The following is an 18,244-nucleotide window of genomic DNA, read 5'->3' on the forward strand; positions in this document are numbered from 1 at the left end:
TTTGTTTAAATCTGAAGCGGGTGCCTAAAATTTTCTTTGATGAGACGAGATGCAGTGGGTGCCTTGTGGGCGTGGAGATGTTGCCACGCATGTTGTGGCGCTTTCCTGTTGCTAACGAATGACATGTGCTGTGCAACAACGTTTAGAGCACGCACGCGCCTGAAGCGACCCGGTGCTGTTTATTCTTACGTGCCTCCATCTTTGTTTTTGGCAGGTTTAAATTAATTCTACAATACTTCCGCTTTACAACAAGACTTTATTGGGGTAACTTAACTGTGCTCAATTTGTGGATAATAGACCGATGACTGTGTTCAGTTTGAGGCAACTGCTGGAAAATGACTGTTTGTAGGTGGCAGAAACATGGTCTGATCAGTAGACATATTGAACATGCCGGTCCTTGACCAAAATCTTTATCTAGCCTTGGGAGGAATGTGTGACTTAGGGCAAAGCTGGAGTTTCTATAGAATTGTGAGGTATTATTTTGAAATTGGGGTTAAGTTTGTGCCTCCAGCCTGTTAAGGTCAAGTTTTATGGTTGGGGGCTTTTTTGAGTGCTGTAAAATGTTTGTTCGTGCTGTGTGGGTGGCTATACTTATGTTCTTCATCCTTGCTTTTGCTGATTTATGTTGCTGTTCGAAACGCAGTGTCAATATGGACTTATATGGTTTGGTTTTAAGGTTAACAATCAATCAATCGATCAGGAGTTTGTATAGCACAGTAACTCACCTGTGAGGGTCTCAAGGCACTTAGGAGGCGGGAGGGCTGCTGATCCATCTGAGTTCAGTCAAAGAGCCAGGTCTTGAGATCCTTCCTGTAGTGGGTCAGAAACAGGGATTGCCTGAGGTATAGGGACAGGGTGTTCAAGGTCTTGGAGGCAAGGATCTTCCTCCGGTTCTTGTCTTGTGGATCCGAGGGATGGAGGCCAGGGCCAGCTGGGTGAAACGGAGGTGTCTGGTGAAAACGTGAAATGTGAGGTAGTGGTTCAGATCTGCTGGTCCAGCGTCGTGGAGGGCTTTGTAGGCATGAGTGAAGAGCTTGAAGGTGATTCTTTTGTTTACTGTAAGCCAGTGAAGTACACAAAGGTGTTTAGTGAGTTTGATGATGTGGCTGTGGCGAGGGGTGTTGAGGACCAGTCTTGCTGCGGCGTTTTGAATGTTCTGTAGTGTCCTGAGGAGTTTCTGGATGATGTCGGTGTAGAGAGTATTGCGATCGATAGTGAAGCCTGCTGGTGATGAGTGCGCGGCTGACCGTCTTTCTTGCTTCAATGGGGATCCATCTGAAAGTCTTTTGAAGCAAGCGTAGTGTGTGAAAGCATGAGGAGGATGCGACGTTGATCTGGCGGTTCATTGTGAGCGAGGAGTCTAGTATGATGCAGAGGTTGTGTGCATGGTCCGTGGGGGTGGGTGGGGTTCCCAGTGTGGCAGACCACCAGGAGTTGTCCCAGGCATAGGGGGTGGTTCCCAGGATGAGTACTTCAGTCTTGTGCGAGTTGAGTTTGAGGCAGCTGTCCTTCATCCAGGAGGCAACGGCCTTCATCCCGCTGTGGAAGTTGATCCTGGTGCCCAAGGGTTCGCTGGTGAGGGATAGGATCGGCTGAATGTCATCGGCATAGGAGATGATGTTAAGTCTGCGGCTTCTTACGATGGCGGCGAGGGGAGCCATGTAAATGTGCAAGAGGGAGGGGCTCAGGGGGGAGCCCTGGTGCACTACGGAGGTGATCTGTGTAGGTTCAAAGCGGAACGGAGGTAGTCTGACTCGTTGAGTTCAGCCGGAGAGGAAAGAGTGGATCCAGTTCTGGGAGATGTCCAGGATGTGGTTCACTTCGATGAATTTGCAGAGTTGGGAGCTGATGGCCTGTTCTATGACCTTTGCTGGGAAGGGGAGCAAGGAGTTGGTTCGGACATTTTTTCGGTCTGTCGATTTGTTGGATGGCTTTTTCAGCAGGGGGTTGATCTTGGCGTGTTTCCAGTCGCCGGGGAAGGTGGCGGTCTCGATGGATCAGTTGATGGTGCGCTGGAGTTCGGAGGCGATGGCGGTGGCTGCTCTGTGAATTATGCAGTGAAGGCAGGGGTCCGATGGGGCTCTAAAGTGGATAGTCCTGAGTGTGTTGTCCGTGGTGAGTGGGGTCCAGTTGGACAGCGTAGGTGTGGGTGCGGTGTGGTTGGGTGCGATGGTGTCGGACTCAGTGGCAGGGTCCTGGATATCGAATCTGTCATAGATAAGTCTGATCTTGTGGAGGAAGTAGGTGTCGAGTTTGTCACAGAGTTCTTGGGAGGACATCCGTGGTCTCACTGCTGGGTCTGGCAAACTCCTTGACGAAGGTGAAGAGTTCTTTACTATTCTGCGCGTTGGCATGGATTCTGTTTTGAAGGGCTGTTTTCTTTGTGGATTTTGGGAGAAGGTGGTGTGTGGTTGCGTGGGTTTCCGGGGTTTTGTTGTTCCTCTCTTCTCGAGTCGTCTACAGGTGCGTCTGGACTCACGGAGGTCGGGAGTGAACCAGCTGGCTGGTTATGAGATGTCCAATCGTTCTTGGGGAATGGATGTGCACCCAATTTTGTGCAGTTGTATTTTTGGACCTTTTTCTGTGAGATGTGTGGGATGACTGTGAGGGGCTAAGTCACCCGTTACTTACTGTATACTAGTTGCCTTTCTGTTTGGGATGAAGTATGGGGTAGAGTTTACCCATTCATTGCTGTACACTTTATGCTTGGTATGGGATGACTGTTCGGGGGGAAAGCCACCTGTTGCTTGCCGTACACGTGATATTTTGCAAGAGGGATGACTGTGAGGGCATAAGTCAACCATTGTTTGCTGTACATTTGATGCTTGGCAGTGTGCGCAGCTCCTCTTTGAGCAGTGCAAAATAAAACGATAATAACAAGAAGTTATTATCATTTTATTTTTCTTTGCAGAACTCCAGCCAGGTTGGGTGGGGCTAGGCTTGCTGCCGCCAGATTGAGCAGGAGTAGTTTGCACTCCCTCCCTAAGTATGCATGACGGCTTCGTCAACCCTCTGGGGCCAGTCAAACAGTCATGCGCACTTGGCATGTTCTCCACTGGGCTGTGTTGCACAATCTTGCGCAGGCCTTCAGGTAATGGACAGCTCACCAGAGGGAGGAAGATTTACACCATAGGGGCCCAAGTGAAACAAATCCAAGTAACAGGGCAAGGGGAAGTGTTATGATGAAATCACAGGGCGAGACACACTGCAGGAGGATTGGGATGGTGCCAGAGATGAGAGCTGCCCCAAGCAGCAGCACAGCTGTGGGGTGACACCTAGACCATCACCGGATCGACAGGGTCTCCAGCGAAGTAGGTGGAGGGGCAGAGGCCCAGTGAGTGTGGGAGGTGATTATTGTAAACAGGCCCAGTAGTCCAGCTGCACAAGGAAGGATTGCCCCAGAGCACCGCACAATGGTGAAATCCAGCCATTGGTGCAGAAGTGGGGGGCACTCACATCCCCCAGCGGTTCCATGCCCCACTGCACTCAGAAAGTGACTGCAGTCCACCAAACTACGGAAGTGGAGGAGGGAGCGGGTGCAAGAGGTGGGTAGCGTTGATGGCAACTAGTTCGGCCCAGCACAGCCAGGCGGCCGGCTCCTCAGGTTAACCCATGGCTCATGTCATTGTGAGGCCTCTGGGGAGACTCCATTACCTTGATGTTGCAGGCACTTAGGAAGGCAGCGCCCCCTCTGCTCCCATTGTGTACATCGTCAGCGGTCTCACTGCGGTAGCCTCAATAAATGAAGAGGCCTTAGCTTCACCCCCACTCCGCAGCAGAAGCAACGACAGGGCCCAGGGAAATCGGCCCCGGCCACCAAGTGCACCCACAGTCAAGCGCAGGAGTAATGCAGGCCGCAGCCCACAGGTCACCAAAGGCCAGCAATGGGGGAGGGGGTCAGAAGCACGGTGGGTGTCCAGCTAGTCAGCCGCAGAGAGTAGCAGCCCCACTCAGGCCAGGAAGATCTTAGGCTGCTCATCAGATCAGGAATGTTTGCTCAGTAAGGCACCGTAGTGGCAGGAGCTGTGTAGGCCGCAGGGGAAGGCCGGGCAGCAAGTCACTCTGGGGCTACTGCTCCCCTTATCTTTCGATTGCCTCCTGAGCCGGTGGCACATGCCCATGCTGTCTGAGAGTCTCCCACATCCCAGTCTCAGATGGTGACAGATGGGTGCAAGGATCTCGTAGGAGGGATAGACTGGAGCGAAGTCCGCCCGAGCTTAAATGCTAGTCATGGTGGTCGGCCACTTGGCACGCCCCAAAAAACTAGAAAGCCTTGGGAATGACAATCACAGCATTCTGCTGTGCGGGTGCGGATAAAAACATTGGGCCTTTGTACTTATTTTTTAATAATTGTTGCACTGCTGTAATAGATATCTTTTGGGGCTGTAAGAAAAGAAATTATTCTGGAGTAAGGAAACAAAGTGAGGAGTCCAGAGCCAACGAGGGACGGAGTCAGTTAAGATGACTATTGGTGTAGCTGGCTGTGCGGATTTGTAACTCTCTGGACCTGCCTTCGCCTCACCGGGACTGAGAGGACCAGCAGCCCTAGTTGTTTCCACAGCTGGTGCCTCTTCCCGCCGAGTTCCCTCCCACCTGCTTACTGCCTGATAACTCCTCACGGCCCCCGCTTCGCGGGAGCCGTTTGCAGTAGCTGGCTGTGCGGATTTGTAACTCTCTGGACCTGCCTTCGCCTCACCGGGACTGCGAGGACCAGCAGCCCTAGTTGTTTCCACAGCTGGTGCCTCTTACCGCCGAGTTCCCTCCCACCTGCTTGCTGCCTGATAACTCCTCACGGCCCCCGCTTCGCGGGAGCCGTTCGCAGTAGCTGGCTGTGCGGATTTGTAACTCTCTGGACCTGCCTTCGCCTCACCGGTACTGCGAGGACCAGCAGCCCTAGTTGTTTCCACAGCTGGTGCCTCTTCCCGCCGAGTTCCCTTCCACCTGTTTGCTGCCTGATAACTCCTCACGGCCCCCGCTTCGCGGGCGCCGTTTGCAGTAGCTGGCTGTGCGGATTTGTAACTCTCTGGACCTGCCATCGCCTCACCGGGACTGCGAGGACCAGCAGCCCTAGTTGTTTCCACAGCTGGTGCCTCTTCCCGCCGAGTTCCCTCCCACCTGCTTGCTGCCTGATAACCACGCCCCGCTTACGCATCGCGGGACGCGCGCGGGCGGTCGCCGGGCGAAGCCCGGGCCAAGGGCGGGCCCGTTTGAGCCCGTTCGAGATCGGAGAGAACGGGACGGGCCACCATATTTCCATCTGTGGAAGGCTAGTGCATCTGTGATATATAGCTGAAGCTAAAGTATGCCTAACCGAGTAAGGAATTTAAATTCGGGAGGCACAACGGTAGGTACTCTGGACCAGTTCCTAGTCAGAGCCTCGTCCGACAGAAAAAAGACTTTCTTTGGATATTGCACTTAGCAAAAGATCGTCCCTGGGTAGAATATCCCAGATTAGGTCCCCTACATTTCCTGTGGTATCTGTCAATGATAATGTATTATATTCTGGGGTAAGGGAGGAGAATCCCTCCTTAAATGATGATGGATGTCGGCCTAATTCGCAGGTGTCTAATGCACCTACTACAACTCCTCCTGTCACCATTGTGTCCGCACCTTTGAGAGTTAGTAACTCTGGAACATTATCGCCGCCTTCCAGCGTTAGGACTAGATCTACCTATAGTAATAAGGTTGGGGAGAATTACCAAGTAGCAAGTAAGACACATAAAAGGAAGTGTAGCGGGGCACAAATGCAACTTAAAGGTAGGAAAGCTAAGATTAAGAAAACCAATGGTGCTTTAGACCCAATTCCATCAAGTAGCCCCACTAATTGCCCTGCTAATGTTGTCAGTGAAGCGGATATGGATGCATCGAGTTTGAATGTAGGTGTACTGATAGACGCAGCGGGGCCCACATTTTGGAGTAAGCTGGAGGCTATTTTTTTTAAAAACTTGCCTCCCGATTTATGATAGATTGGATGCTATTGAAAGTAGGCTTGTTTGTTTAGAACTTGCTGTTGCTTCGGGTCAATTCCGGGGAGGTTTGCGGACAACTGGAGTAAATCGCACCAATAAGACAGTAGTCGAGAATACAGGAATGGTTGAAACTTTAGGTAAAGCACAGGAAGTCTTAAAGGATAATTTTATTGATAGGGTACAAAGTCCTGTATTGTTGCAAAGTAATAGGCCTTTAGGTCCAAATGCTAATCCTCCTTGCTCTGACGAAGCCGTGGAAGTAGCGGAAATGCCACAAATCGCAACTCAGGCCCAATTGGGGAGGGCTACTACTACTATTCTCCAACCATCATACCCTCTAGAGAGTTTACCTCGAATTGACCTTCCCCGAGAGTCTTCCCCGTACGTGGCGGTTCTCGTGGGGGTTCCACAACTGGCCCAGGGGAAGAGAGAGTCATATATGGATCTTAAGAATAAATGTACTTTCTGGCTCAACACATATCGCCCGCTCCCCCCCAATGTATCCGCAGAAATATTATTTGTAAGAAGAGAAGATTGGGTAGGGGTGCGGAGCAAATCCAAAGATGGTGATTGTATAATTATTAACTTTAGAGACAGAAGGGTTGCTGAATATATGTAAAAGATTCTATGAAGATACAACTACCGGGATACAGTCACTGCCTTTGAGTTATTTTTATCCAGTAACAGTCCCTCTGCCTAGGAAGTTGATGTCAACTAGAGGGAGCTGGAACTGGAATAATGTATTGGGTTTCAACAACCATATTAGATTTGAAGTATTGTCGGGACTGGAGGATTGCGATTGACGTCAACCTCCATTTCCTGAAAATTGTCAATGTAACAGGAAGGAGAAGGTTGACCTTATACAAGAAGGTATACCTCTAACTGTTGATATCGATTCAGGTAGCTTAGAGAATGCTATCCGACCGGCCCAGGACTATGATGATGTATTAGTGCCCCTCCCACTTGACAATGAACGAATGGAATGCTTTAGGGGCAATGTAAATATCGAAAAACCTTTTAGGAGATCTCCTGGCTCTCCCCCCTTGTCAATGGTATCCTGGAATGTGGCGGGACTGGGGTCAAAATTGAAGATGGACGAATGAGCTACTTTTATAGATACATATGATTTCTGTCTTTTTCAAGAGACGTGGTTGGTGGAACCTGCTTTTCGTGAGGGGTATGTGAATTTTTGTATCCCAGCAGATAGAAGAGAAAGGGGGCGACCTATGGGAGGATTAGTTACTTGGGTTAAACAAAAATTAGGTTGTAAAATACGTCAACTATCGATTCCTAACAAAGATATTTTGGCGGTGAGGCTTTGCTTTTCATTAGGTGGAAATTTATATATTTACAATGTGTATGCTAGAGGCCTCCCGGGAGGGAAGAAATCACCGGTAATCTCCGCTTTGGGAGATCTAATTGAGGTTTTACCATCTAACACATTGCCGCTTATTGCAGGGAACTTTAATGTCACATTCGAACCCTTGGGTTACGAGGATCAAAATATATCGGAAGAGGAAGACTCGAGATGGGGAGTTCCTCAGCTTGAACTGACTCCTATAAAAAAATGGACCGAAGCGGCCATCCAATTAAAGGGTTTTTGCTTGGGGAACCATTTGAGAGCTGCTAATGGACGTACTCATTCGGCTAGGCGGGGTAGTAACACGTATGATAATGGCTGTAGGGCTAGTCGGATAGACTATATGTTTGTCCATTTAAGGCTATGGCATTGACTTAGGGATATGGCTGTTATCTGGCGCGTAGAGAGTGATCATAACCCGCTTGCCTCTTCTTTCGAATTGGCTGTAGTTAGATTAGGAATGGTCAATGGCGAAAGCATAGCTCCAGAAGTAGTTCTTGCAAATGATGAGCGCCATTTAAAATGGAGTAGGGTTGTTGGGTATCCTGAGACTTTGTTTTTTATTAGGGAAGAAGTAGTTAAGGTGTTGCTACTCCTGGGATCCCATGAGCAAACCCCTGATTTCCAACTTAGTACTATTCAGGTACATGGTACACTCTTCGATAAACTTAAGACCTATTTTTGTAAACTGGGTCGGGGAAAGGTAAAAAATAAGAAGAAGGAAGAAGGTTGGTATAATGTGGTCTGTAAGCAAACCAGACTGAATCTGGGGATAGCAATAAAAAAACGGGACCCCACTCAGGTAAGGGAGGCGAGGAAGCTGTACAGGGAGGATCAGAGGGAGGCAAAAAGAGAATGGGATAGATGTAAGTGGCAGGAGCTAAAAGAAGCTTGCCAAGCCAAGAACCCAAAATTGTTTTGGGATATATTTAAATGGGACAGGGGAGGGTGCCCTGAACGTGTACAGAATAATGTAGCCCAACACCAGTGGCTTGAACTTTTCAAGCCTCAATATGCATGTGATAGAAGGTATGAGTGTGGAGAAATGATTCCAAACATTTTTTTTTTTAAAGCTGATACTTTTAGCTTGGAAGACGTGGATAGGGCTCTTGAGACTGTTACAGAGGGACGGGCCCCAGGGATGGACTGTATTTCCGCTGACGTTTTCTTATATGACAAGCAAGTGTGGAGGAAGTATATCGTTTTATTGGCTAATGCAATTGCTCAAGGTGGGGCGATTCCACCTTCTTGGAAGGGGGCTGAAATCGTGCCTGTCTATAAAAAAGGGGATAAGTCAGTAGCAGGTAATTATAGGCCCATTAGCCTGATTGACTCTATCCAAAAAATAATGGGCAGGTTAGTTCTTTTTAAGATACAAGTTTGGATTGACGAAAACAACATCTTGAGTCCACTACAGGCAGGTTTCCGCAAGAAAACCAGCACAATAGATCAAGTTTTCCGATTTGTAAATCTGTGTTGGTGAACCGTGGTCCTGGGAAAGGGGTCTCTATATGCAGTGTTCGTGGACCTGAGGGCAGCTTTTGATCTAGTCCCGCGGGCCAAATTATGGCAAGTTTTGAAAGATCTCAGGATGGCTCCGGATCTACTGACACTGATCGTCCGCTTGCATGAGAACACTTTTGCGCGGGTGCGGTGGGGGCTACAGGGGGAGGTTACTGAAACCTTCCCTGTTGAACGAGGAGTGCGGCAAGGGTGCGTAATGGCGCCTACCCTGTTCTCACTCTTTGTCAACGGGGTGGTGGATTACCTCGCTCTGTGTCCCACGGACGCCCCGGCGCTGGATGGTACCCGCATCCCTGTTCTCATGTTCGCGGAAGATACCTTAATCATCTCTAAGACTCCCAGTGGCCTACAGAAGGCTGTGCTGCGTTTTGAGGACTTCTGTCGTCGACACGGGCTGGAAATAAATACGGCCAAAACTAAGTTTATGGCGTTTAATGAACATAGATCCTTTAGAGGCAATATAGTTATGGATAATTGCCCTCTAGAGCAGGTGGATACCTTTACTTATTTGGGGGTAACTTTGCAAAGGGGCATGTGCTGGAATCGCCATATTGATTTGGCTGTTTTGAAACACCAGCAACAAGGTGGTTGTCTACTGCAGAAATTTAAAAGCTCACAAACAAAACCTATGCGTCCAGTTTTGGAGATTTACGGGATGAAGGTATTGAGTTCGGCCTTATATGGATCCGAACTCTGGGGCTTTGAGACTACAACTCGGTTGGTTAAGGTGGAAAATGAGCTTCTACGTAAGTTGACAGGTGTCCCCCAAAGTACCCCCTTAATTCCTTTATAATGGGATCTAGGGAAAAAAGGGGTCAAAGATTTAGCAAAATTGCGCCCATTGCTATATTGGCGTAGATTATGGACTACGGAGGAACTGATGCATTATGCTTGGGGCCTTATGGATATCATCAACAATGACCCCTTCCACAAGATAAAATGGTTGAAGGAGATCAGAGCACTTTTAGGGAATATGGGCATGTCAGAATTGTGGAACAATCCCCAAAATGCAAGTTTCCCATCTCAAAAAATTATGAAAGTAAGATATTGGGAAATGGTGCATTATGCATCCAAGAAGGAAAAGTTTTCTGTAAATCTTACGGGTCGGTTTCTCGAATTTAAAAATGCACCTGACTTTGAAGAATATTGGGACGCAATTGAAAGTCCCTACGACCGTAAATTATATTTCCAATTTAGGATTGGTACATTACCAACTAGACAGTTTACGAGGAAATTGGACGGGACCCAAAGTGACAGATGCCCCTGGTGTCCGGACCAACAAGAGACAGTTGGTCATATTTTGTTTGGATGCCCCCAATATGTTGTACCACGCCGGACGTGGATTAAACCTATCTGTAAACTCATGAGTACTCGGAGATATTCTGACGCTCTGAGAATTTTAAGGTCAGACCCGAAACCCATATTTGCAATTGCTATGGCAAAATTTTTGCATTGGACATGGTCAATCCGTTTTAAATTACTTTCCTCCCCCAGAGCTTAATTGCAAGGCCCTCTGTACCCTCCTGTGAAGAAATGACACATTCCACCCATTAATTATGTATTAGCTATTGGTATGTTTTATACATCATGAAATTGTGTTTATTGTATTTATAAAATGAAGGTTTTAGTTATTGTGTTTTAAACCTATTCCTCATGAGTTGTCTTACTGAATTTAATACTTTTCTTAATTGGGTATGGAATTGATGTATTTACGAATGATTGATGTGTTTTTTTTAAAATGTACTTGATGACTCAATTGTCGAATAAAGTTTATGATGATGAAATTATTTTTGGATAAAAGGGTACAGATCCTAAAGCCTTTGGGCGAGGGGATTTCAGTAATACTTTCAGTTAGTCAACCTGCATCGGAACATTGGTCTCTTCGTAAAACAGTCTATCGTACAACTCCGCATCTGTTTTCTCAACATGTGAGCGGATTGCAGACATGAAGGTGCCGAATTCTAGGAGGTGCTTTGGCCTCCTTTGAAATTTTCCTACATATCCACAAGTGTGCAAGGCTATCAGACCCCCCATACTAGTGAACACTGGCGAACCGGAAGCGCCCCAGAAAAAGGAGGTGTCATACGCCAGCTTGTCTTTTCGCTGAAGTTCTGGAAAATCCTCACCTGGTGTTTCGCAATAACGTCGACTCATTAAATGCAGGCAATTAAAATCCCCTTGAGGAAGCACGCCCACGCAGTTGGTTGGGTGGCAGAGGAGGCTGGCCCCCTCCTTGAGCCTCATTTTAAACACATCAGCAGGGTAGAAGATGATTTTGCAGGTGTCAGTTGCCTTGGCGCCACCATCTGGGTGGCCAATGATATAGATGAGGTCGTTTGGTATATTGTTAGGAATGGTTGTTGCCAGCCCAGGAGGGATTCCTTCTTTCTTTTCCAACTGCAGGATGGCATAATCCAGATCCCTGTCATAACATTTTGTCAAGGATTTAACTGAAAACCAGCCACCGTCCTTATCGTGAGGGACACCATGTGTGTGCACAAAATGAATCCTGGCACGTTCCCTAATCGTTTGCGACCACATTTCTTCCTGGGTGTTGCCCACACCTACTATTTGCTGGATCACGTGATGGTTGGTGATGACAAATTCATCTTTTAGCACAAAGCAGGTGGCGGATGGGTGTTTTGATGGGATCCCTGGCCATGTCACATACCCCACTGAGCGCCCGAGCTCGGCCAACATTTCATGAAGAGCGATCGTTATCGAGTTATGGATTTCTTTTCCAAATTGTTCTTTGAATACTTTAAAAAAGTCACGGGACTTTTTCGTAGCCTCACTGTCAGCCTTCAAGGCCTCCTCCAGCCACTGGCCTTGAGCGCTCAACTTGGGGTACCCGTCCAGAAGCGCTTTTTCAAAGTAAGGCACGCCTCGGTCCGTCCGCCGTATCTAAAGGGAGAATAAAAACAGACAAGTTCCCAGAGTTAGCGTCCTTAAGTAGACATTTTGTTAGAGCACTAGATTGTTTCCTCTCCTCCATACTTGAACATTGCTCATTCGTATCATTAGTGATCCTTTCCACTGCTCTGCTAGGGGCCAGGGAGGCAGGTGGCTGCCCCGGGGGTTTGAGGGTGAGGTTCCCTGCTCTCTTTTGACTCCATAGTCCAGGATCCATCTCAGTTTGAGTCTAGTGTTGGCAGCAGGTGCCTGAGCTGCACTGCTTCACCTGTACTTCCTGTTCCTTCCTGTACCTCCCTCAGCCCTGCTACCAGCAACGCAAGGGTGTAGCACACTTCTATTCCAGGGCCAGCTCCAGAGCTGGGCATGGGGAAACAGGCACACCAGCAACTCACTGCTCTGGGAGGTGGGTACCAGTGGTGTGGCGAAGACGGGGGAATCGGGTATGGTGATAAGAAAGAACTCATACTATAAGGCCTCAATATTAATCTCACACTGGAGCAGGACTATACAACTTATAAAACAACATAACAGCTCATTGGGGGCAGATACGCCATTAATTGTGCCCTCTAGCACCTCTTCAAACAACAACAAAGTTGCCAATACTGATGTTTTCTTTTAACAACAAATACTAGTCGGTGCACAGACTTTAATCAATGTCACCCAAATCTAATTTTATCAGAAATACTTTTTTATTTTATTTCCATAAGAACCAACACATTTCTTTTTTCATTAAAATGTGAACCTCTCTTTTTTTCTTTTTTTAGACAATACACGCAAAAACATTAATTTAACATTTGTACAGTACAAACAATCAAAAAATGAAAAAGCCGATCGACAACACACCTATATAACAAATTGATTTGACAACATTCACACATGGACTAAGACAACATCAAACCAGTAACATGGAACCACCCAACATTCATAAAATAGACAGATTTGATTACATATATTTCTTTACAGGAAATCACATTTTGATCAGCAAACAGTGTGAAGTTTTTTAACAAATCGCATTTCTGCACTGAAACGATATACTAAATGTCACTCTTTTTATATACCAGGCAGAAACCTCAAACATGAATTTATGACCACACTTGTTTGGAAAGAACTGGTTACTTCTTTCCAGGGTTGAAATACTTGTATTAAGGCAGTGCCAGTTCTTCTCAGCAGAGCTGATATATTAGTGTTGACTATCAGAAGCACCTTCCAGCAAGGAGGCCATATTTCTAATGTAAACAATTGATAACAAAACTCGTTACCCACGGTTGCTACATCGTAAAGGCCTCCAGGCTGACAGGGATCTTTGAGAGCCCGTCAGCACAGCACTGCTTACCTGCTTCGACTGAGGGCAGAAACCACAGCTGCAGGAGGGGGAAGGAGGTGAGGGTTGATTACAGAGGCCAGGTAAGGTATTCTTTTCATAGGTGATTCAGGGAGGAGAGAGAGCCCATGTTATGTTTGGCTCCCCCATTACTCCTTTGCCCATGTGTAGCAGTTGAGAGCAGGGGCAGATGATTACGGGGCAAATACATAACATAAAATTATAGATGAGCAAAAAGTAAATTCCAAGGATGTGAATTGCAAGTATGTGTTTTCGCCTCTGGGTTGTGAATGACGTAATTCACTCCGTTGGTTTCTTGCAAGGGTTTCTATTTGTGGCAGTCCCGTGTATTGCACTGGAGCCAAACCGAAAAATAGCAGGTGTGATAAATCCTGCCAAGCGGCATCTGGACTCTGTATGTGTGGTCCTCCTTCCCCGTGTAGGTACATGGGGAAGGAGGACCACACATACGGCACCACACCTGCTATTTTTTGGTTTGGCTCCAGTGCAATACACGGGACCGTCACAAATAGAAACCCTTGCAAGAAACCAACGGTCTACGAGGCATATAATTGGATGCACATTAACTTTGGGAGAATCGGCACTTCTTGATACCACGGAACACCGATATTGGCCATTGTGAGAGGGTACATTCCAGTTGTCATTTTTCATTGCCCTGATGAAGTTCCCAGTATGGGAATGAAATGCGTTGGCTGGAGTTTCTCAGTTTGCTGAATTTTACAAATTTAGAATAAAGAAATTGAGTTTACACATCACTACTAGGCTATTGGACTTTATGATCTGCGCACCCCCATTTCACAAAAAGTAACTTTGATCTGGAGCACAGTAGCATCACACAACGGCTGGCATAGGGGTTGTTTGCGCAGTAAACTCATTAATTGGAACTGGCATGAGGTGTGGAACTAGAGGTCCGCCGTTGCTCTACTGGATGCTTGTTGGCAACTTTGCAACAAGTGCATTGGACTGAGTAGCCCCAACCTCTGGCAACTTCTTCCACCAAGATCTTCAGCCTCATCACCTCGTGGGCACCCTGGCCTGCTCTTTTGCTGAGCTGTTCAATGTCGTCTCGAAACTCCTGTGCCTCCGGCCTGTGGGTCCATTTGAAGGTCATCTTTGTTTCTCTTGAGCTCCCCTGATTGCATGGGGCATGCCCTGACTCTCCTGCTTGTGGTGAGTCCCCTGCACCTTGCTGGTCCCAACCTTGCACCTTCTTGACTTCCTGACTGGGTTGCATTTGCCAAGGCTTGTTGGTGCTTCCGCTGAACACCAACCCCTCAGCATTCAACATCCTTCATCGGAAAGCTCGTATCTGGCCATCCTCAGCATCGTCTGGTCCGTGCAGCTGCAGAGTCACGGTCACCGTCATCTTTCCTGAAGCACCCGACATCAGAGGGCATTCATCTTCCAGGTCGCCTGGTCACTCCCGAGTGACATAAACTCTGTTCCCTCTGCTTTCAGGTACTCTTCAAGAATCCATGTTTGGATTCCCACGGACACTTTCTCCTCTTCCAGCAGCTGCACTTTCTTGAAGTCCTCCATTGGATTCAACGGCGCTTACCAACACCACTTCACACCGATGCACCCGGTGTCCCTGGCGTAGGTAACGTGGGTACTAGGGTATCCATGGGTGGGGTGGCTCTCCAACCTTCTAACTCATAAGGGGTTTCTTCAGGGTCCATTGGGAAGGGTCCCTAATCTTTAAAAATACAACCGAAACTTGCACATAGAATGGTACAGAGCACACAATCGTTACTCACCCTGCACACGCTCTCCGTGGGGTCCCTAGCTACTTACCTTGGGTAGTTCTGTGGGTCCCCAGCGATTCTACATTCTCTCGACATCGTACTGACTCGAGTCGTGGTTCTTATACCACTTTCTTAATATATGGTGTATTCCCCCTCTGGTATAGATATTTTATCATGGAGTTTTAATCTGTATGTACTGTGCTTTTATGACTTGACGTCGAATAAAGCTTGTTGGTATGATGGTATTCCCCCCCCCCCCCCCCCAGGGGTTCACTGTGTATTATGTGCTATTTACTGCATTTCTAACTGAAGTATTGTGTGAATTGTGTTCATCTCCGTGTTGGAGATACTTGAAAATTCTAGAGAACGTTGTAGAATAAATAGATATTTTTATAAATACTTGGTGTGGTTCTTTTTCACTTAATCTATACTATACGATTGCATTCTGGTAAAACAAGCTACTTTACACTCCTTCTGGACTAAGCCTGAAGGCTGCTCTCCAAAGCTACCACTTAGAGAGCTTTATAAGGTAGTCTAAGACCTCTTAAATCACCATAAGGGTTGTCTGGTCTGGTGCAAGGTGCCCACTTACATTAGTGGACATCATATACGAGGCCAGCTTCTCACACCTGTATTTTCAGTTTTAATTTCTACGACTGTGTCATGATTTCATTGATCCCCTTATTAGGGTGCTTTTCTATGTTAATCTGAGGAAGTCCCAATAGATATTTTAAAGTCAATCATATGCTTGGGGTCAAAACGTCGACATACCATCGGTCTATACCATGTGTGAGCTATTATAAAATTAATGGGCTTTCGAGGAGTTGTAGCTCAAAACAAATATTATTAAAAAAAATTGTGGACATAACTGTAAACCCCAATTGAAGATTTATTTCTATTAGAACCTTTTTTCCCCCCATCGCTTATGCACACCCTCCCTTGCACGGGGCATTTCCAAGCAATGCACATTGAATGTCTTATTGAGTTGTATTGGTTTTTCAATTACTTGGCATTCAATATATTTTATTAATTCAAGACCTGTTTCAGTGGTTTTGTGTATAAATCTTGACTTCACGAAAACATAAAAGTGGATGTGCTGATCTGTTATAAGGATTGCCAGTAATTGTTTGTAATTTCATTTAGCTTTATCCAACAGAAATATTGTTTTGCTTATACTGTACTTCCTCAGCTCAGACTATGAGGTGAATTACAATGGTGGCAGCGTGATTCTTGCCTAAGGAAACAGACTTTTCTGCTTATAACTCTGGGGGGCGGGGGGATAGAGGCTGTTTATTGGCTCTCCTCAGTGATGGCCCATTCACTCGACATAGCTAGGTTCCCTTGCCTTCAGCATATGTGGAACAAGTATGAAGTGTGTGTGTGTGTGTTTGCGTGTGCGTGGGTGTGTGTGTGTGTGCGTGTGTGTGCTTGTGTGCGTGTGTGCGCGCGCATGTGAGGTCTGTACACAATGGTGGTTTCCTTTGTGATACCTATGTTCTTGCTGGGCAGACGAGTCCTTCTATATTTTTTCGGTACCTCTTTCTGACACCTGTGTTACAGGTAAATGGGGCTGTCACCAGTACATTCCCTTTGTCCTGAGAAGATTTCCACTACCCTGAGTAAAATTCAGCCATCTCCCATTTCCTGTGCTGACGCCAATTCTCTTGGCCAAAGAAACAGATGAAAGGTTACCTTTCACCACAAACACAACTCATCTAAGGCCTTGAACAGTCAGAACTGGTCTGACTGGTGACTCTGGGCTCAAACGCATGCAAGATCTATTCAACAACAGGAAAGAAAGCAAATTCAGGATGGGTGGAGCAAGACAAACGTTTAATGTGGAAGACTCTCTGACTGGCTTCTGCTTCCTGTCTTGATAACTAGAGGGTTAATAGTACTGGAACTTTTGACCGGAAGTAGGTTTGGTAATTCATCATCATTATATTGATAAAGAGGAGATTTACACTTCAGTAGACAGCATAGTGGTGAAAGTCCCAGTGTAATGTCAAGCAACTTCCTGCTCTGTATTTCATCATTCTGTCAGAGTATGTCTGTAGTTCTTTACAGACGACGTTTGGCACAAGTCTCGTGAGAAGTGCTCTACACGACTTTGGCAACTTGCTCACAAACTAAATGCTAGGCTCTGCTGGGTGATGAGATAAAACAAAGTGGTGCCCCTATTAATGTAGATTTTTAACTTCTCCATGGCCAGGCCATGCCACAGTGAAAAGAGGCTACTGGTCACCCTAGTTCCCTTCAAAACTCACATTATGTCATTTGTGGTCCTGGAGAAAGTTGCAGTACACAAATCCAGGAAGACATTTTAACCTGAAACTGGTTGCAATGGAAGTGAGACACACTGAAAGGAAAATGTGCTCAACATTTTCTGGTTTTCCCAAATGTTTGGCAAATGTTTACCTTTGAAACAGACTGGAAAGTTTCATGGGACAACTACTCCCAGGAGTGGATACAAACTCAGCCTGCAGAATATCCAGTGCTCACCTTTTGTAGAAGGAACTCTGCACCCCTGGGAAGAGGAACACGAGGACCTAAGAGGCAATGCATGACTGTCTCTTTCGAGGGGTAAGGACTAGACCCTTAGGACTAAGAAAAAGATGCCTGCTGCAGAGCCATGCTTAAGAAGAAGCCAAAATATCAGCCGGTCTTCACACTCTCCACACTCTCCCTTCACTCCACTAGCCCTCAGTGAAAAAGTGGGTGGAGTTAAAAGGAATAAGCTACTTACCAGTATGCATCTGTTCTTGGCATGTAGAGCTGCAGATCTACACACTATGCATAGATCGCCATCTGGTGTTGAGCCCGGATGTTTGCACTTGTTTTTGTCCTGGAAAGTCTATGGAAGTCACGAGGTAGGTGACTCCTCCTTAGGATGCTAGTGCGCATGGGCATCGGCTCCAACCTCAGATTGTTTTTCGCCAGCAGGGAAATGATGGAGCTTAGTAAGAAACAGGAAATATGCCTGTGTATGATGTATCTAAATAAGATCTTACTGGATCAGATAAAGGTAGTCGGGGAGTGGGTGGGCGTGTGTAGATCTGCAGCTCTACATGCCAAGAACAGATGCATACAGGTAAGTTGCATATTCCGTTCGAGGCATATGAGCTGCAGATTACACACTATGCATAGATTGTATAGCAGTCTTCCTGCCTAGCGGCGACCACCAGTATCAATTGCAGTAGTTTGAAATTGTGTTTTGAGTTCAGCCTGGCCCACACTAGCTTGTTGTTTTGTTTGCACATCTACACAATAGTGTTTTGTGAATGTTTGCGGTGTAGACCATGTAGCAGCTCTGCAGATGTCATCTAAGGGAATGTTCCCTAAAAATGCCATGTAAGCCCCTATCTTTCGTGTAGAGTGGGCTTTAGGA

At 46.7% G+C, this 18,244-nt stretch overlaps 1 protein-coding gene across 5 annotated transcripts in view; it reads right to left on the reverse strand.

The window, feature by feature from the left end:
* Positions 1-10,572: 10,572 nt before the first annotated feature.
* LOC146839649 (serine protease FAM111A-like) overlaps positions 10,573-18,244 on the reverse strand; it is a 243,946-nt gene continuing 236,274 nt past the window's right edge. For all 5 annotated transcript variants that reach the window (XM_085651740.1, XM_085651743.1, XM_085651741.1 and 2 more), the window contains one exon: positions 10,573-11,757. In XM_085651740.1, the coding sequence (XP_085507866.1) occupies positions 10,705-11,757 (1,053 nt within the window). In that variant the 3' untranslated portion in view covers positions 10,573-10,704. The remainder of the gene's footprint in view (positions 11,758-18,244) is intronic.

This window comes from Triturus cristatus, chromosome 4_1 (assembly GCF_964204655.1).
Source record: "Triturus cristatus chromosome 4_1, aTriCri1.1, whole genome shotgun sequence".
Classification (NCBI taxonomy): Eukaryota; Metazoa; Chordata; class Amphibia; order Caudata; family Salamandridae; genus Triturus; species Triturus cristatus.